Below are 21690 nucleotides of genomic sequence, written 5' to 3'. Positions count from 1 at the left end.
AAGAGGAGATTAACCCATTTAGACCTAGACTTATTGAATGCTTTAACTATTGAACAATAGCAGATATACAAGCTCACAGCGCGGCTGCAAGCTTGTAGATCTGCTATTTTTGGAAAAAAAAATCAAGATTTTTTTTTGCAAGTCTTTGAATATATCTATTTAAAAGCGAACATTTGTAACTCAAATATTTGCTTCTAGGGGTCCCTGGAACAACATATTTTGAGATGGGAGTCCGTGGCCAAATACCTGCAATTTCGGGGGTCCTTGACAAGAAAAGGTTTGAGAACCACTGATTTAGAGGAAGGATTTAGATGTCGGGTCAAAGATATTCAAAGACTTGCACACATGTTCACGTTTTTTCAAAAATAGCAGATCTACAAGCTCGCAGCGCGGCACTCGGTGCCGCGCTGTGAGCTTGTATATCTGCTATTTTTCAATGGTTAAGGCATAAAATAGTGGTTAAAGTGGTTAAAATCTAACGCGACTCTGGCGCGTTCCAGGTATTTGAGTGTTAACAGTGGAAGAGAACATGGAAGTGGGGAAACAGGCATAACAGAGGACGAAAACAGTGAGAAGAAAGTAAGTGGGGAAGGAAAGACAATGGTTGAGACAAAGAAAAACACAGAATAAAACTAAACTGTGAAAGCATTAATACCAGACAATCATGGGCACGACTAGAGTGGTCTGCCCAGAAATTGCTCGTACATACCAGTGGGTGAAATATGGGTATCTTCAATCAGACCTCCCCCACGGGCAGGCAGGCATTTGTGTGTGTGCAGACGGCAGATAGTGTGGCGAAGCCTGGCATTTATCAGCATGGGTCTCCTCTTAGAACACAGGATTCTTTACAAGATGAGACACTGAGGGGCTCACCATAACCTGGGAAACACAGAAAGGGGATGCTGTTTTTGTTAATACAGTGGGGTATCAAGAGAAATAACACTGGGGCGCCTGGTGGCCTACTGCACCAGGCGCATACCATATAGGCATTGCCATTTCGGCATCAATGCCTGCGGCCTCGCCGGTTCGATTCCCGATCCGTACGGCCTTTGCCGCGTGTCGCTCCCTGTCTCTCCCCCATTTCCTGTCGGTCTACTGTCCTATCAATAAAGGCAAAAAGCCCGAAAAAAAATCTTTAAGAGAAATAACACTAAGATGACATACTGGGCTGCAATACTACTAATCTCACATTTTGATGTTCAGTGACATGTGTCTGCTCTCTACTGTTTAGTATGGATGGGATTGCGCTGTTCTTTTGCTCTGTATCATCTTGTCCTTGTACTTTATCAAACTTGTCTGTGTGAGCACTGTTGTCCTTCTTGTACTTGTACTGTCAGCTGTAAAACACAGTTGTAAATCTCTGCACATTTACAGCACTAAGTTGGCACATCAGGTCATTCAGAATCTGATTTTGTGATTGTGCCGCACCAGCCTGTAGGAGTACGGGCGGGCAATGACCAATATCGCCCTTCCCGTCCGGCTTCCCTCCACGAACACAGCCAACTATGTTCACATAGATGCCCAACAAAGCCGGATGCACCACGGTGGATTCTAACCCACAGCCTCTGTGGTGGTGATGGGCAGGGACTTTACCACCTGAGCGCCTATGGCACAGGGGTTGGCAAGTATGTTTGGAACAGTTTTTAAGCTGGGCAACCAGCTTCGGTAATCAGGTCATTTTCTTAGACGACCATTGATTACCTCTTCTGGATAGGCTATCCATGTACATGGTACTGAGCTAAGGGCCAATCGCAGTGCCCTTCCAGACAATGGGGCGAGAGTCCAGGCTATGGGGGAAATTAGCAGTGTTGGCAAAAGTACTCAAATGTTTGTTGTCCCTGCTTAGCATTGACTTAGCATTGACAACATTGTCATGATCGTAAAACTATCTAGTTTTAACGTTCAGAACGTTTTCTTTTTGGACAATAAAACATTGACAGCCAGGGGGGAAAAAATCCATGAAGGACACGGAATGCAATCGTTCACTCGCCGTTGGAAAATTGACTTATTAGACTATTCTGGATGTGTGGCTAACGGCTAACGCTAACGTTAGCTAGCGCTAGCTGCAGGCTAACGCTGGCATGTTATACACAATTACTCATGGAATAAAACGGCGACCCAATTCACTAAAATGTGATAAAGCCACAAAAGCATCTCAAAATATCTAGGCTACATTTCACATAAACGCCAGAGCTTAACTCTGCATGTAAATAGGACTTTTTTTAATTAATGTGAGAGATCGTGACATATTTTTGTTGGTCCTCCCAGAATATGGCTAACATGCTAGTCCTAGCCAGCCTGTATTAGCCCTTTGTAGCCAAATGCGGTAATATCGAGACTCCATTACTTAGCGATATTTATTCCGGTATTTATTCAGTTAATTTAATGCCACGTATGTTCCAAATGAACAATTATTAACCACGTAATGTTGTTATAATGATTTCATCTATTATTTATTTATTATCCCGTTTTCTTCTTCTCGGGCTTTGGAGGAAAAAATGATCCGCTTGCTTCCTGCCTGGGGGCGTCTGTGACTTCCGCAAATGCTGCGGTCCTTTCCTTTGTTGTTGAGTTAGCTTAGCATTGAATAGAACAGTATCCACGTCCAGAGCGTTTTTTTGGACAATAAAACATTGACAGGAATGACAGCCAGGGGGGAAAATCTATCAGAAGGACACATGGAATGTAATCGTTCCTTTGCCGTCGGAAAGTTGACTTATTAGACTATTCTGGATGACTGTTTATTAGTGGCTAACGGCTAACGCTAGCTAGCGCTAGCTGCAGGCTAATGTAGCTATCGTATAAACAACTGGGTTACTGGAATAAAACGTGATCCAACTCTATTTTTGCCAATCTATGAAAATCTACAAGCTCACAATGCGAGGTGGTTGAGCCTGTAGATTGTGGTTTATTATCAGAGTCAGATGATCCTTCACGAAGTTACACAAACACTGAGACCCATGTTACACAAAGCACTTAGCATAGCTACAGCTTAGGTGTTAATGTCCAGTTTCGAGCAGTAATTCACACAGTTACTGTGTGTGAATTATTTAGAAACTGACCATTAACACCTGAAGACTATTGGCAAACGTGGGCTTATGACAGCAGAACAAAGGATTACATTTGGGCATTATGAGAAAGAGATAGAATAGTAGTTCTCGTTTATTGATACCAGTGGTGGAAAAAGTACTCACATACTATACTCAAGTAAAAGTATCAGCACTAACTAAAGTTTTCAAGTAAATGTAGTGGAGTAAAAGTATGATATTTGGATCTGAGATGTATTGTGGAGTAGAAGTAAAAGTATTGGAAATAGGAAACAGGTACAGTACAGTACATGTAACGGAAGCTTTTCCCCAATAAATAAAAAAATACATTCACAACAAAATACATGCTAACTCGGTATCATAGCTGTATGTCTATAAGCATCCACACCACAGTTGCACATAATTATTAATTAAAGCATAGCTGTGTAATTTGAATAGCCAATGTGTTAGTTTCGAGGTAATTCACAGTTATTGTGACGGTGATAAAACAATAGAACTCAATTATTGTTTTGAAATAGGCCAATTTGTTAGTTTCGAAACAATTCACACAGTTACTGTGTGAGTTAAAGTGGTTTATGTATAGGCCTATTTTATATTATAATTTGTAAATAAGTTTTGAAATAAATGTGGCCTAGTGGAGTAGAAGTTAAAATATTGGAAATTGGATTTACTAAAATAAAGTACAAATAGCCAAGTTCTCCAAGTTAGAATGTATGTACTTTTCCAACACTGTGTAAACGTTTGTGTTCTCATGCCAATAAAGCTTCTTTGAATTGAAGATTGAATTGAAGATTGCTCCCCATGTGGCGGAGTACACAATAATGGTAAATAAAGTAGCTTACTCTAAAATAATCCATCCATCCATCCATCCATCCATCTTCAACCGCTTATCCAGCATCGGGTCACTGGGGTAACAGTTCCAACTGAGATTTCTAGAGTTCCTTAATAATAATAATTAAAATAAACAATACTAATGATTATAATTGCGACCGTCAGGTCGCAGTTACTATGAAAACCTCCACCGCCTGTCTGTCCGTCAGTCTGTCTGTCTGTCACGTCACATCACACTTTTTTGCCCCTATCCATGTGAAATTTTCCACACACAATCCTTGTCTGCCAATCCACAACCTCCACCCTTCCAGGGACCCCCGCAGCTCCAGGGACCCCCGCCAAATTTTTTAAAACACATTTTTGAATACTGCTCCTACAGTTTTTGCCCTAAAATCACACAAATCGCTACACAGTCTACACTTATCTCATCGACATGGATCTGTCCCATATAGCGCCACCATCAGGTCGATTTTTTAACACATTTTTGGACCTAAACTTTTTTTTTTTTCTAATTTTTTTTTCAAACTTTTTTTTTTTTTTTCAAAAAAATTTTTTTTTTCAAACTTTTGAGACCAGCTCATAAATTGACTGTGACATCTGCCCAGCTTATATATTGACTGTGTCAATTCTTGTTTGCTAAGTCATTAGATGGTGGGCCAGAACATAATCAATGGTTAATTTAAAGGAGCTATAGTCAACTTTTTCTTGAAAAACGGATGCTAAAATAAAAATAATGTTTCGAAAATATTTTATAAAAAAAATAAGCTTCATATATGTGTTTCTATTCAAAAATGACCACAAAAAGTGTAAAATAATGATAAAATAATCATTTTGGCCATTGTCAGACCGGCACTTTGTTTACATTCTAGTCTATAGACTAGGATGTAAACAAAGTGTCGGCCCTACAATGAAAAAGTTGACTATAGCTCCATTAAGAACTGGAACTTTGACTGACCATCTTCAAATGCTGTTGCTATAAAGTGTGGCATAACCGCATACTGATAAAACTGTGTGTGTAATCAAATGTTACAGATGCAGACAAAAATGCATGGGGTAATCATTTTGTGATGGCCTCATCCTTGTACAAAGGGGATCTACAGTATTTAGTTCATTAAAGGGTTAAAAAAGAATATCTGGACACAGACAGAATCCCTTTCGAATGGAGATAAACAAGCACTTTTATAGTAGCTCAAGGTCTCTTAGATATGGGGAGACACTTTATGAATCGGCTGCCTATTCTCTGAACATGGATAAGGATAAAGAAAATCTACAGGTGGGGGTAGATTCTCTCTACCCCCAAGAAACCAGATAATTTAATTTGATTTCATTCACAAAACACGCACGTGACCATGTTAAATAAAAGTTACGAAAATCGCTTGTACACAGTAAACACACTAGGACCGATCTGACTGAGAAAGAGGCTTGCTGTGATTAGTCATGGGGTCGTGACCTTGGCGCCTGCCAGGCAAACAGGTATTGAGAGCTCAGTAGAGACAGGTCTGACTTAATCCTTACCTCCTTAAGTCCATATAGCCTACAAGTACAACGAATGTTGCTTGCTCTGAGGTTTATGAATGACAAAATGACAGGACACTGGTTCTTTGTCGGACTTGCCCCATGGCTTTACAACAATCCTATTAAACTGGCTCGACAAAAAAACGCTGATAACCCTGATGATTTATCCACACAAAACTGGAGTTTAAAAACACAGATGATGTATTGTAGTGTGTTTTGGACAACAACAACTATGAACTGAAATGCTGAACAACCTAATTAAGATGTCTGTACCTTCTTGGAGGAGGCATTAAGTTTACACAATGGAAATATTCTATGGTACCCATGCATACTGTAGTAAACTTTTCCATACAAAACAAGCTAGCTGGGTAAGTGTCAAACCAGTAAGACTCCCTAATCCCTAAACTTTAGAAGGCCATCAGGAGCCAATCAGGAGGCAAAATGGGAAAATGGGACAGATCCATGTCGATGACATGACTTTAGAGATACTGTGTACCGCTTTGTGTGATTTTAGGGCAAAATCTGTAGGAGCAGTGTCCAAAAATGTGTTTTGTAAGAATCTGCCTCATGGTGGCGCTAGAAGATGGCCATTTGAGAAATGAGGGGTGGAGGTTGTGGTTTGGCAGCCAAGGAGTGTGTGTGTGTGTGTGTGTGTGTGTGCAAAGTTTGGCATGGATAGGGCAACGGTGGCGGAGATATGAGTAGGGCAAAAGTGTGACAGACATACAGACTGACTGACAGCTGGTGAACTGTAATTCAGTGTGAACCAGGCATAAGCTCCCCTTTCTTCTTATCTGCAGTGTTAAACTGCATTATGGTGTGGAGAAAACCAGCCTAAGAGTAAGAGATAACCGTCATCTCACAAAGGGCCATAACTCCAGTACAAGGTAGGTTGTGTGTGAGGAAAACTGAAATCTTCACGCTGGATAATGCTCCCATTAACTCATTCTGTGCCAAATGCCAAAATGGCTCCAAGGTAGCTGTGCCACGGTTTTGTATGTTTTTCTTTATTGCGCAATCAAAAAAAAAATGTTTTTTTTATATATTTCCCCACAGAAACAGACACAGTTGTTGTGATTCAGTGGCAAAAAGAATTTTGTCAATCAGACAAATGGTTCCAGAGATAGAGCTGTTTGAATGAAAAAAAGTGTCCATCCACTAGAATGAACACACATTTTCTCAATCAGCTAAACGAGGGAGCCAACACACAGAGAAAAGCATCTCTCTGATCCCAGGTCATTTTGACATCTTAAAAAAAAAAAAAAAAAAAAAATTCTTTTTTTTTTATACAAAAAACTCAAAAGACTCATTGGCACTGAACGCCTTTGCAAAAAAAACGTCAAGAGACGTCATTGGCACAGAATGAGTTGTTTAACATGTATTGTATAGAATACCACAAAAAAAGTGATATTTTGGGCGCAAAACTCAAAGTTTTCAGGTAGGACCGAGCCTAAAAATAAATGCTAATTGATCGGGCTGGGCCGAGCCTCGGTTTCTGTGACTCAGGCAACAGAGAACAGGCGCATATCCCTGTCTGTCTGTCTACTCTGCACCTCAACACTGAAGCCTAACCAATGGACCAAGGATAATCGGTGACGCATAGGGGAATATAGCCTACTAGCGGCATGGTTGTTGGGATGACTTTACAAACATAACCTTTGGATATACGGTAATTCTGCTTCAGAGCGTTAGCTGAGCTCCGTTTTAGAGAAGCTGGTTAAAGTTTAGAGCTGCGATGTTAAAAGACAGCATGCTGTTTGTAATAAGTTATAAATCCAAGAAAAGTACATTCAAAGTGGAACAAACATGGATATTTTGACAAGGACTTAAGGACTCGAGGATTGTATTCAACAACATCAACATAATAATAAAGACCTACTGAAATGAAAAATAAGTTTTTCACACTTTTAGAGCTTATCCGTGCGTGGTAATCAAAAAAAATTATGTGTTTGTGCATTTTAATATCAACAGTACAGACCTAATGATCCTATCAAACAAAAACGTCATGTGTGATGACGCACGTCGATTCTACTTAATAAATACATGACAGAATGATTGACAGGTGCCTGTGTCAATCAACTTCAACAACTCCCTGTGAGCCACCGTTCACTGCGCTGGTTTCGTGGCTCCCCCCTTCCCCCGCCTCCCCGTTCGTCCTCTCCGCACAGCGGAGCGCTGGCCTCAGCCAATCTCAAGCCGCAGTTGACGTCTCATCTTGTCCTATGAACACACAATTGTTTCCATAGCCGCTGCCTTGTTACAGTCTATGCAAGCGCTGCAACGGAAAAGCTGTGACACTCACCGGCTTCAGCGCCGCCCATCTTTATAAATTAATGTCTTTAATGCGTTATGGCCCTCCTACTTTTTTGACAGTTTCTGGACTGTTTCATACTGAATGATATTAGATCTTAGACCATAGAGGATATTAGATAGATTCATCATTTAAGACTTCACCAATAGGCCAACTAATATGCAAATTGAACATTAATGTCTGTAGAAAATACACTATAATAATATATACACTGCAGAATATATGTAGTGTGTACAAAGCTCCATAGTGCACTTCAAAGACACGACTTGTCTGTGACCTGACTTGTCTGTCAGGTCACAGACCTTGCACAGTGACAGTACCTAGAGCTTAATCAAAACAACTTGAATATCATGTGATGTGACTAGTGCATCAGGTATGAACCATCAAATAGGTATGTCAACATGGCATGCAATAACAAGAAGAAAAAGGGAAATATAACTGGTTTGTACAATGTCACAAATATAGTTTCCATGTTCTGCGGCTGCTAACCATCATAAAAGTTGTGTTTGATTGTCGTTTGAAGCTCGATTGATTTGAAACCACAAGCAGCCGCTCAGTGCACACACAAAATCCTAAACAGACGGCAATTGAATGAGATGTTGTCATCATCTCTTCCTCATTAGCAGTGCAAGAACAGGATGAACCTTACTCTTGACACAGAGAGAGAACAGCATCTCTTATTTGTTTAACTTAACTTTTTATTTATGGAAGCTTGTAAGTAACGTAAATCATTTCCCACATTGCTTTCTAAGTACAACATTAATCTAAAACCAGTCATAAACTTGTGATGGAGACAATGAACTTATGTTAACGTTTTACAACCAAGTGGTTGCCATGGCAGCAAACTGAGACCAAGCATCCCATTGTTGACAAAATCTAATCTGCTTGTTTCATTCAAAGTGTCTGTCTGTGAAAACATGCCTCAGACTGTCCATCATGGAAGAAAACTGAAGGAGGAAATCCAAGTGCTTACTTCTTTTTTTTTTTTTTTTTTTATCCTACTAACGTCGCCCCTGCCATGCACAGCACACGCAGTGGCGTCCATCTGGCATACATTTACAGTGTACACAAGTGCAATAATAACCCGTAGAATGGTCCCTGTGGACAGTGAACAGGAAAGCAAAAGGCCTGGCTTTACAACCAAAATAGAACTCACCAGAGGAGAGGACAGCTCCACTGAACAGCCTACTGACCACATATAATAGGCGATGAAAAGGGGAACAATGACTGAAGGCTACGCAAGTGGATGTTATGACCCAACCAATGCTCAGAAATGTGGTCTCCTTTTCACCGGAGGTGAAATCAGGGGAAAGGGAAATAGGTTATATAATATGCCATAGTTTTATGTTGTCAACTATCCCTTTCACTTCCACTTGCTGCATGTAAACAAAGAGATTGGTAGTGTCAAATAAGACTCACGTTTCTCACATTATCCTATAGCACTAATGATTTATTCCAAATGATCAGAAGCTCTTGCTAATATGGAGCATTTTTCAAGTTCAAGTGCAATTTGTATTTAAAGTTATGCATAAAACTTTAGTTAGCATTGGCTAGCCATCCATCCATCCACAGATGATGAGTTGTAAATGTTAAGTGCAATAGCGGTGCGGAATAGAAATGAATGTCACAGCATTCTTTGTGTTGTTCTTTTGTATAATATTGTTTAGTACGAGGGGGGGGGGGGTCTCACTAATATCTGACAAGTCAGCACTCAGCACTGTTCCAAGTTCCAAAAACAATGCAGACGACACACCACCAAAGAAATGTAAAGTGATCTATCGTCGCTGGCCTGTGGTGGGAGCACAGCTGAGCTCAGATTTCTGTTTACTTCAACTTCCATGCGCTAACATTAAGTAAGTACAACATTAATTTGTACAACCAGTCGCGCAACATTCACCTCGCACAATTCCTCTTGCCTTTCAAACGTCGGCAACTCATCGCCATAGTACAGTTTGTCTTCAGTAGTAACGTTGTAGTTACTTTTAGCCTTAACAAAATTGTAATCCCTCCACTGAACCACATTCATTAATTAACATCAGCCTCTCAGTAGTAACAACAACAACAACACGTGAATCATCATCACTGGGTTAAGAAAAGTTTCCTAGAAAATAGAAACACCCCACACAAACCCTAACCCAACTAACACTGGCGTCTAGTTCAGCTCATTGCAGACCTGCTAAGTAACTAGATTCATCAAACGCTTTGTCTGTTGGCAAAGTTAGCCGATTAGCTCCCATTAGTAGTGGAAGAAGTACTAATAAGTACAATTTATGAGGCATTTCTGCTCATTTCAAAAGATTTCTATACATTTTGAAAACTTGAAATGAGACATTCTACATAATGACTACTTTCTGCTTTTGGTACTTTAAGTACATGTTGATGCCAATACTTTTGTACTTTTACTCAAGACTCAAGTTAAGTACATTTTGAACTCTGGACTTTGACTTGTAAACGAGTATTTCTATATTGCAGTATTGTATTGGTACTTTTACTTAAGAAAAAAAACATTTGAGCACTTTTTCCACCACTGGCCCCCATTAGTTTTTTCGCCTAATGGCCACTGAGCCACATTAGGTTAGCTAACGTAAGTTCCTCCTTGCTTGCTACGAGAACTTAGCTGACAGTTAGCATGTCAGCTAACTGGCTACTGGACTAGTTAACCACCAGTCATCCAACTCTCCAGCTAACAGTTACTAGCTGCCGTTGAACTTTGATGATGCAGCAGCAGCAGCAGCGAGGTTTGGCTTGAAGACACAACTTACCTTTGATTCAGAGTGTTCTGTCAGCGCTCTCACTCGAGTCGTCTGGTCTTTATGGAGCTCAAAACAACCAGCAGCTAACTAGCTAACTTCCATTAGCTCACAACACAAGCCAAGTGTGGTTTGTTTTGAAGAAGGCTAGAGCAGTCTCTGCGACAGCACAGGCAGGCTAGCTGTTAGCTGAACTTAGCTAACGTTCTGGTCAAGCAGTGCCAGTGTGGCTTTAACGTCGCCAAGTCTTTCAAACTAACAGTTCTCTCGCATTAACAGTTATGCGTGGCCTCAGCGGCGACAGCTGTTGATTCCAAGTAGATTGCCCACTGTTTGAACGCGCGCACCAACAAAAACGAGTTCCAACACACGAAGCTAAGTTTAGCATGTAAAAGCAGGAAAAACTCAGTCATATTTTTTCGAATCAAAATGGCGACGCGGTGACGAGAACGCGCGGAATACCGCTGAGCCTACGGGCACGCGCATTGACTTTCAGACCCGAGCGAACTGAACTGTGTGAGTTCTGTGTGAACTCTAATATTACTGAACTGCATGGGTGGGAAAAGTTCTCACGTGTTTCACACTTGAGTAAAAGTATACTGCAGAAATACTCTGTCACTAGTAGTACAAGTCCGAAATGTTCTTGAGTAAAAGTACAAAAGTCTTGGCATCAAAATGAAGGCCTACTTAAAGTACCAAAAGTAAAAGTAGCCTACTCAGAGTCATTATGCAGAATGTACCATTTCAAGTTTTCAAATGTAGGCCTATACAAATCTTTTGAAAATAGCAGATCTACAAGCTCACAATGTGTGGCATTGTGGCGCATTGTGAGCTTGTAGATCCTGCTATTTTCAAATGTCCAAAATGAAGTTGTTGGGCTGAAGTTGTTTAGTTTATGTATGTTTTGTAAGAATAATACAAATCTACAAAGTAGGCCTACAATATTTGGATCAGAGATGTAGTGGAGTAAAGTAAAAGTATTGGAAAATGGACAAAGTATAGGCTAAAAATACCTCAAAATTGTACTCAAGTACAGTACATGTAAGTAAATGTACTTACTTACTTACTCTAGTTACTTTACACCATGCTGAACTGTGTTATGACAACTGAGTACAGTAGGCCTAAACTAAACTTAACTCATTATGTTCATTGCTGAACTCAGAGCATGGTAAACTCACACTGTATTTTCAGGCCGTCGGAATATCTAGATTTAGCCGGATGGCTCAGGGTAGAGGACAAAGTAAAGCAACTTGCAATGGGCCACACTAGAGGGAGCTCCACTGAACTCACTAAACCCAGATTTGGCACAAAAATGGGGTCAAATTCGTTCTACTGCTGTGCCAGTGGCACATGGGGGAACATGGGGCTGCCCCCCATGTTTACTGTACATAAGTATACGTCCATTGCTACTAGTGTTGATTATGCCTTGTTTATTAATGTATGTCTTTAAATGTCTTCATAAATTGAAAACACAGGAAACCACAATGGAAACAAGCCCTACAGGGCTTTTTGATGACACTGTGGTGGTCAGCCAGATCTCGGGTGACAACACGGCTGAGCACGATGGTGTGGTAAGGGACTTTGTGCAGTGGAGCGAGGCCAATCACCTCAGGCTCAACGCGAGCAAGACCAAGGAGATGGTGGTGGACTTCCGCACTTCCAAGAGAGTTCCTCCGGTGCCAAGCACCATAAATGGAGAGGTGGTGGAGTTTGTGGACAACTACACATTTCGTTTGGCGTGTGCAATAGGATGCTGTAGATGTTCTACCAGTCTGTCATGGCAAGTGTCCTCTTTTTTGGAACCTGCTGGGGTGGCAACAACAGAGCGGGCGACACCTTTAACCTAAACAGACTGGTGAGGAAAGCGGGCTCTGTTGTTGGGTCCTCTTTGCAGGGGGTGGAGGAAGTAGCCAAAGTGCGAACGGCTAGGAAGCTGGACTCCATCTTGAACAACTCCTCCCACCCCCTCCATCTTGAGATCTTTTACTGGAGTAAGAGAGGAAATGACCGTTTTGTCTACCCAGGACGGAGATGCGAGAGACTAGGAAAGTCTTTTGTACCGGCTGCTCTCAAGCTGTACAACGAGACACACAACGGTCGATTGACAAGGACTACCTACCTAACGTAAGACGACGGTAGCCTTTTTTTTCTTTACTGGAACTATATCTGCACTGACTCTGACCTCTAAGGACCTTCCAGGGAGGGTGCTCTTGTGCGTCTTGCTGCATCACCCTTTCTTGTTTTTTTATTTTCTTTTGCTAGTTGTTTTTATCGCTCTGATCTTTGGACACTGCACTATTAGGTTGTGTTAGTAGTTTTTTTTTCGTATTTCTGCTTGTGTTTGACATGATGTAGAGATACTTGTTGCACTAACTAGCATTGAATGTTACGGTCACTTTGATTTGGGCACTGTATTATATTGATAGTCGTGCATTAGGACACTTTATGTATATATATATTATTTGTTCCCTTTCCTGTTGTACCTTGCTCTTACAGTACTTATTGTACTCTGTACTCTGTTCTTGTTTTTTCTTTTTATCTTTTTCATACTTCTCTGTAACTTTGTAAATAACCTTATACTGCTGTGCTGCCTCTGGGCAACTAATTTTCCCCCTTGGGATAATAAAGGTATCTATCTATCTATCTATCTATCTATCTATCTACACACTAAAAACTCATGGGTCATTTCTTGACCCAAATCATGGGTCAATTGTGTTAGGTCACATTTCTGGGTCATTTCTCAGAGCCACAACCCTTCCTTGAGTTATTGGGATATTATTTTGACCCAATTCCAGGGTTGTTCGAGTTAGGTAATATTTATCTGGGGGTGACCCGTTTTTGGGGTTAGTGGTAACCCCTATACTTGGGTCAGTTGTCTAGCTTTGGGCCAATCAGGGGACAGGCACCATAAACCTGTTTGCAAAGCATGCTGGGAAAAGCATTTTTCTAGGTTTCCAGAGACATTTTCTAAGCTGTTGGGAGCTAAACATGCTAAATATGTCATATCCATGTGTCTGTCTCGGCAAGCTGTCTGTCATATGTCTGAATTTGATTTGTCAATATTTGAGCCTAAACCCTAACCGTAAGTGCTTGGCTGCTAGCTTAGGGTTGAGCTCCCTCCCCAACAGCTTGTCTGAAAGAGAAGAACTCATAGTAATTCTGAGATTATTTTTGTGTATCTTCTCTAAACTATTCTGACTATAGTATTATCAACATTGTTGCATAATATATTGTATGCACTTTTATGTTGATATTACCAATCTTCGAACAAATCATCTGAGAAGAAACCCTGAAACATTTCTGATGTTATGTTAATGACAGATAATATTGACATTGTCATTCTAAAGACCATGCATATGTAGGTTTTATTCATTTAGCCCACTCAACCCCAAAACTTGGGTCATATTGACTACAATCTTGGGTCATTTTAAACAAATAATTTGGTTATTTATTTGACCCAATTTATGGGTCAATATTCATAACCAAATTTCTTGAGTTAAAATAACCAAACCTGGCATTGGTCCCTATTTGACCCGTGAGTTGGATCAAAAATGACCCAAGTTGAGTTGTTTTTGACCCAGCAGTTTTTAGAGTGTATCTATCTATTTGTGTGATCCTGTACAATTTTCAAACTGTTAATAAAGTATTACAAAAATCACTGTTTGTTACTGAACTGAGAGCACGTTAAACTCACACTGTTCAGGAAAGGAAAGGGAACTTAATTATAATAACTAGATTTTCAGGCCGCCACGCAGCCTTCAAACATAGTCCTATGTTGTGCTGATGAGATCAATGATCACCGAAGTATGTCCATTTGAAACGTTAAACACTGCTACTGCCGAGCAGCGATGCACTTGCAGCACGCAGAAACATTTGTAGCATTTGTGTGGTAGGCTACCCCCGATGGGTGGAAGTGAAATCATGTTTGGCTCTGCAAAAGTGGTGAACAGGAAAGGTGACAACATGGTTCTTTGGGGAACCAGCACCTCTGACAGGCTGCCCTGCACTGGCCTGCAGTCTGAGGTTGTGAATTCAAGTATGATGTTGAGGCAGTCTGTTATCAAGGCAACCAGGCCATGATCTACCTGAGAACTTCTCTGCTAGATGGCTGGATGGTGTTGAAGGAGCTAGAGAAGTTAAAGGTGATACACCATGCATTTAAAAAGTATTTATGTCATATTGTTTATGTCCCAAAAACGTTTTTCAAAAGGTTTGAGGCTAAATTACCACTCCTGAATAGAGAGACTCTCTCATTTTTGAATGGCTCTCAGAGCATTTCAGCTGCAGTACCACCTTTGGCCTGAACTGCGCCCCCCCCCCCCCAAAAATCCTTTTGATTTTCTTTCTTTTTTTTTGATTTTTTTTTTTGAAAAAACATTTTTTTTTGATTTTTTTTCCTTTTTTTGATGACGTCACAATCGGCAGATGACGTCACAATCGGCAGCAAATCTGGACAGCCTGTTTTGAGCACTCGTGGGATACTTTTAACCTTCGCCTTCTCAAAACCAGAGAAAGACACAACGGTCAGAAATGGGACTTTGTGAGGATAGAAGGTGCTAGTGGGACCCCAAAAAAAGGTTTTAAAATAGGAAAAGTGAAATTTCATGGTGTATCACCTTTAAAGAAGTTGCGTGCACTCTCCAGGTATCATCAACAGTGCAAATGCCACACACACACACACACACACACACACACACACACACACACACACACACACACACACACACACACACACAGAGTAAAATAAACAACTTTTTGAATATACTTACCCCTATCTCAAAATGTATTAATGTATATGCTCCACTGTTTTTAACAGAAAGTTGGAAGCTATTGGATCAGCGCAATAGCTTTTTTATGTCATTTGAGTATAAATGTATGTCACTGTTTATAAACAGTGAACGTTTACAAACAGTCCCAATTTCCACAGTTGTTTATAAACTTAAATATATTTCGGTAATACTGTAAACTCTGATCACCAATATTTTGTTAATGTAGGCCTAAACACCAGTAAGACTCCCTAATCGGGAGATAAGTGACCGTCAGGTCCCATACACAAACTTTAGAAGGCAATGGCAGGCAATCAGGAGGGAATATGGGAAATGGGACAGATCCATGTTGATGACATCAGACATGACTATGACTTTAGAGATACTGTGTACCGCTTTGCGTGATTTTAGGGCAAAATCTGTAGGAGCAGTGTCCAAAAATGTGTTTTGCAAGAATCGGCCTCATGGTGGCGCTAGAAGAGGGCCATGTGAGAAATGGATGTTGTGGTAAGGAGCCAAGGAGTGTGTGTGCAATTTCCCTCATGAGATATGAGGGGAAAGTGTGATGTGACGGACAGACAGACAGACTGACTGACTGACAGACAGCCAGTGGAGGTTTTGATAGCAACTGCGACCTGACGGTTGCAATAATTTATGGCATAGGCCTAAGCCATTATTCAAATGACTGCATAAAATATATATTAGTTAAATCCAGTGGTGTAAAGTATCTAAGTACATTTACTCAAGTAGTGGGCTACTTAAAGGAGTATTAAAGTAGCCTAGTTCACCCCCAAAATGACTTTTTTTCTATTGATTGCATTGAGACTTGAGCTCAATAATATTTTTTGTTTTTTGTCACATTCCTAAGACAATAATTTGATTACAAATTAATAAATGTCCCCCAATTGATTCCGGATGGGGACCCAAATGCTCTGAATCTAATAAACCAAGTGCCAAGTTAGTGCCAAACCATAGGTGCCAAACTTGACAGTGGCAACGTTGCCTGACAACCAACTATCCAATCACAGAATCAGCAGCCGTCCCCCCGGCCGATGGGACTTAAGGCTTTTTAGACTCTGGCTCAAGACTCCCATAGCTCCCCTCCCCAATCCCACAATGCATTGCGTTCGTTCGTTGGATCATGGACCAAAATGGTAAGCAAAGATTGTAGCCGAGCGACGTTAGCATAATTCTTTTCAACTGCTGTTCATTTTAACTGCGCATTCTTAATGCTCACTGATAACAACCGCACATACTCGGACGTATGACGCGTATGATCAATATTCACATTATTGCCAAACTATCGTCCACCGCAACTGTTTGAAAGATGAAGTTAGCTAGCCTGCTAACACACCGCTACGCTAGGGAGTTGAGTAGCGTTTATTCTTTATCCAAACACACTTATTTTGTTTTGTCCTCCGGTCTGATATTAAAATGTAACAACGATTCAAAGCAAATGTGTTGTACTTTGTTATTTTTTGTTGAGAAAGTGATCATTTCCACACTACGCTGCCTCTTGTATGCGGTGGGGCTGAGGCGCCAATACTCCTGAATAACGTTACTTCATCATCAGAGATAGCTTATTGATGTAAAGCATTCTCAAACTTTCATGTCAAGGATCCCAGACTTGACACTTATCAGCCCGCGGACCCCCATTTAAAAAAAAGATATGAGTGTTTGCTCTGAGTGTACAAATTGCACCTGTATTTTTGTACTCTCTCAGAGTTATAGACCCGTAATGGTCCATTTGGTTCCTAACTATCATTTAGCTGGGAACTCCATTAAGGACCCCTGGGGGTCCCCGGACCCCACTTTGAGTACCACTGATGTTAACGACTTAACGAGTTGCTGCGATTAGTTAAATTGGACTAGGAGATATTTTACTTGTAGCATATTGTGTAGAAATGTGAATGATGAGTCGCATAACATCTCAACCTGTGGGTCCCGAGCCACAGGTTGAGAACCACTGCTCTAGAATTACCCAGTTATCAACATTTAATGTACCAAATTGCCGTGGTTTTCACCACAGTTGAAATGGTAACAATTATTTTGAAGTACTGCTGACATGTTTATCATGTTCTTTTCTGTTGAAAGGTGCACTCATTCACCTAGGCTAGGTGTTGAAGTAATTACCCACAATCCTGATGACAGGTCACAACAAAAATGTTAAAGAAATTGTTAAAAGTGAGCTTGTAGAGTGCTGCTATTTGTTTTAAATTGGAAGCAAGTGAATAATTGTCCTGGTTAAGGTTTTTGAAAATATTGTCCCATTCCCATCCTGTGACCTCCCACTTCGTTGTAGCTCCTGGACTCCCCAGAGCATTGCCATCCAGAATTGCTGGCTATTTTTTGACACATTTCAAAATCTGTTATCAAAAATGTAAAGATAGTCCACTCCACAGTTCCAGTTTGCAGAGTTGTAAAGCTGAAGCTGCCCATTATTTCACCTACTAATGAATGTCTTTTCCAGACAATGATCTACAAGGAAGCGATGGATCTGGGAGTTTGGGTGGCCCAGATGTCCGCAGACGGATCCCCATCAAACTCATATCTAAACAACCTCTGAGAACCAAACCTCCTACTCGACCGCCGAGATCCACCAGCAGCAGACCTTTTAAACCCCCAGCTGGAGAAGAGGGTAGGTTGATTTATACACAGGTCTGTCTGTGTATAGGATGGTTACATAAAAGATATTATTTTGCCTTCCTGCTTAAATGAATAATATTAGTATGTTCTTGAATCATACAAAATAGATTAATCTAAGACCCTCAACATTTGTAATGGGGAGTGTGTGTGCTTCAGGTAAACTATGCATTTACTCAATACAGAGTTTCAGTGTTCTCATCAACATTTATTTTCTATGTTTTACAGAGAACTTTGTATTTAAGCAAGAGGAGAAATTTGACTGTGGCGCTAAGGCTGGTGATGTCTTTGGAAGTCAGAGGAGATTTCCCCAGCAATTGTTTTGGGACTATAAGGTGCATTCACTCCCCTCTTCTCATTTCGTTAGTAATTCCTGAAATGATGTGACTGACCGTCTTGTGGACTTCACATAACGCACATTGAGGTCTTGCAATACGTGGCTTAAATACCACTAGGTTTAACACTGTTAATAAGCAAACAGCAGTGATTTACGAATTACATTTGGACTCTGATGTCCAAGATGTATCACATATTTCACCGTAACACAGCCATTTTTGGGTGCGGAGGAAGACATTTGGAATCTTGCTCAGGAGAGGGAGAAATCGGGGTCGACTGACATTTTTTTATTTTTTTTAAACAATATGTTTATTGTTTTTTTGGACGAACAAGACAACATTTACTTGACAATAAAAAAAGACTGCTTACAGACAAGACATGAAAAGAAAAAGAAAAGAAAAAAGAATACAACACCATACAAAAAACAAACAAAATACCTGACATTGACACAACACATCAAAATATTAAATAATTGTGATACAAAGAGCACATAACATTCACAGTAACTCCCAGAGTTCCATGCCATACGGCCGAACAAATGACTGCAGAGAGGTCGACTGACATTTAACAAAATCAAATGAGACGTCCTTACTTCAGAGCCGTCATTTTAAAGTGATGTTTATTAATAGGACTTGTGTAACGGCTGTTTTATGAGCATAGAATAGATGCAGTTAGGGGAACAATACAAATGGGGAGAATTGATAATGACTAAGTGGGGAGAAATACAAAAAAAAGTTGATCAAGTATTTCCAGTAAGTGTAGTTAATTGGAAAATCATTCTGAGCTACATGGAAACTGATTTTATGACCAACCTGAGATAATGATCTAATGCTCTCTTTGGTGTATATGAGGAATTAATTTAAGTTTCTAATGTTGAGAGGACAATTCTAGTACTTGTAATTCTGATCTTTTGTTCTTCCAACAGTTGAATTTGATTGGTGAAAAAGACGATGTACCAGTTCACTTCTGTGACAAATGTGGTCTTCCAATTGCAATATATGGACGGATGGTATGTACTACTGTTGTGTGTCTGAAATAAAAATTGATTTCCAGGAGGTTGCTTCGACGAAGTGCCTTGTCTAATATTGTCTGTCTTCTCAGATCCCATGTAAGCATGTCTTCTGCTATGAGTGCGCCTTGCTTCATGAGAAGAAGGGAGACAAGATGTGTCCTGGGTAAGCTACATCGGTTGCACCCGTTTAATTTGAAGTAGTATAAGAGCTGTTAAAGTTTCAAAAATAGCTGATCTACAGGCTACAGGCTCATAATGCTCTCATGGGGAATGTGAGCTGCCTTGTTCCATTCTTTATTTCAAAAATTTAAAGAAAATATGGCATAAGTTGTTAACATTTCCCACTTTTGTGTTCAGTCTCACCCTCTACCAGTGCACTGATCCAGTGCAGCGTATTGAGCAGAGCCAGCGGGGCTCCCTCTACATGTGTAGTATCGTGCCAGGATGCAAGCGCACGTATCTGTCCCAGAGAGACCTGCAGGCACATGTCAACCACCGTCACATGAGAGCGGCCAAGTCTTTGGCTTCTGGGGGCCGTCCAGAGTCTGTTCACCTGCCCCCAGCCTCTGAGGTGCCTGACCGCTTCCGTGTGCCACCGCCTCATCTGCCCAAGAACCATGTGCATCTCCCGGCCCCTCCCCCACACGGGAGCCACGACCCCTACAGTCAGCCGCCGCCAGCTACCCACGAGGCCCCGCCCCCTTCCTCCGCTCTGGGCCCGGAGACATTCCGCATTTCCACGGTAACTACACGTAAACACAGTAACCTTATCACCGTGCCCATCCAGGATGACTCTTCCTCTTCCTCCGCCTCCCGCGAGCCTCTCCCCACCGGTCCAGGGCCGGCTCAGCCCCCTCACCACCACCCTGGGGAATACCCCGGTCAGCCGCCTGTAGTGTCCCACTCTCACCACATGATGGCACCCCCACAGCAGCACTATGGCCCCCCACCGCCGCCACCCCCCCCCATCAACCACCCCATGCAGCATCCTCCGCAGGGCTCTGGGACACCCCACATGGTGTACAACCAGGCCCCTCCACCACCCATGTCCTCCGCTCCGCCTCCAATCACCCCACCACCCGGGCACATTATGGGCCAGATGCCCCCCTATATGAACCACCCGCCCCCGGGACCTCCACCACAGCACAGTGGCCCCCCGGTCAATGCCCCCCCACCTCATCACTACAACCCTAACTCAATGCAGCAATTCTCTGAGGACCAGGGTACCCTCAGCCCCCCTTTCAGCCAGCCCGGAGGTCTCAGTCCCGGGATGTGGCCTGCCCCGAGAGGGCCCCCTCCTCCACGGATGCAGGGTCCCCCGCCCCAGGGCCAAATGCCTGGCCCCCATCACCCTGATCAGTCTCGCTACAGGCCATATTACCAGTAAACTCCCAGTGGAATCAATGGGCAAATTGTCTGTGTCACCCAATCCCATACCACTTGTCTGAATAATGTGATAGTAAACCTCAGGGTTGCAGGACATAGGAGCGTCATTTTGATAAGTTAGTGAAATGTGTATGTGGTGCACATTCGAGTCACTTGTACTGAACTTCATTGATGATGAGTATGCTATAGACTTGCAGATGAGCAGAATTGTCCTTTTTTAATAGCTTATGTTCAGTATGTCTATATATGTCACTCGATTTCACGCATATTGTACATTAAGACGTTAAGTTTGGCTCAATAAATTTTTAAAGATTCCCATCTCATCTGTGTTTGATATGACTGGAGATATTATAATTTTGCTTTTAGCGGTCATTGTTGATTGTGATCTAAATTCTCTCAATCAAACATGTTGATCTGCGCGTAAGAAAAATGCTTTAATCTCGAAATATGTTTAACAAAGTGTGGCATTTGTGTTGAGCACAAACCACCAAATGTCATTGGAAGATGATGGTGAAAAGTATAAAAACTCCAACTAACAAAGTAGTGCATCCTTGGAGAAGAACAATTACAGTGCCTTTAGGGTGAAACGGCAAGAAACATCCAGTTACACTGAAATCCAATTAAACATTTTGTGTTTCACTGATATTAGATACACTGAAATCCAATTAATTTTCTTTTACTGCAATTAGATTTGCTTGGCTACCTTTGGAGTTTTAATACTGTTCATTTATTTTTGTGCATTGTCAAGAAATTCACTTTTGATAAAGTTTCTATTCTCAGCTGCATCTGCCCACATAATACACAATCTGCTTATGTTATAACATGCCTTGTTTTTCAGTCATATTAAAAAGGTCAGTATCTGGTCTGACAGAGTCAATGATGACATAATGACTCACATTATGTGGAGCAAATATTTTTTTAAACTTTATTTCAGAAAGTTGAAAATGAATGTTTGTTTTGTGTAAAAAAAAAAAAAAAAATCTTTTGTAAAATAATCCAACATTTCTGTAAAATTGTACAAAAGAAGGGCATAGTTCAGTTGTAGTACAAAGACCAGATGGAATATTAACATGACAGCATGATGACCCATGAT

At 41.2% G+C, this 21690-nt stretch overlaps 2 protein-coding genes across 2 annotated transcripts in view; one reads left to right on the top strand and one right to left on the bottom strand.

Moving 5' to 3' along the window:
- ppp6r2a (protein phosphatase 6, regulatory subunit 2a) overlaps positions 1-10875 on the bottom strand; it is a 66736-nt gene extending 55861 nt beyond the window's left edge. The window contains exons 1-2 of the mRNA XM_080754444.1: positions 10467-10875; positions 710-879 (exon numbers count right to left, since the gene is read on the bottom strand). The gene's annotated coding sequence lies outside the window, so the exon portion shown is untranslated. The remainder of the gene's footprint in view (positions 1-709; positions 880-10466) is intronic.
- Positions 10876-16348: 5473 nt separating this feature from the next.
- Positions 16349-21474, top strand: cbll1 (Cbl proto-oncogene-like 1, E3 ubiquitin protein ligase). Its single transcript, XM_080754077.1, has 6 exons — positions 16349-16374; positions 17691-17858; positions 18092-18198; positions 19125-19208; positions 19301-19374; positions 19569-21474. Exons 1-6 carry the CDS (start codon positions 16362-16364, stop codon positions 20596-20598), a joined length of 1476 nt encoding a protein of 491 aa, XP_080610203.1. The 5' UTR covers positions 16349-16361; the 3' UTR covers positions 20599-21474.
- The last annotated feature ends 216 nt before the right edge of the window (positions 21475-21690 follow it).

Source organism: Nannobrachium achirus, assembly GCF_963921795.1.
Source record: "Nannobrachium achirus genome assembly, chromosome: 23".
In the NCBI taxonomy this organism is placed as follows: domain Eukaryota; kingdom Metazoa; phylum Chordata; class Actinopteri; order Myctophiformes; family Myctophidae; genus Nannobrachium; species Nannobrachium achirus.
This window is presented reverse-complemented; position numbering and strand designations above follow the sequence as displayed.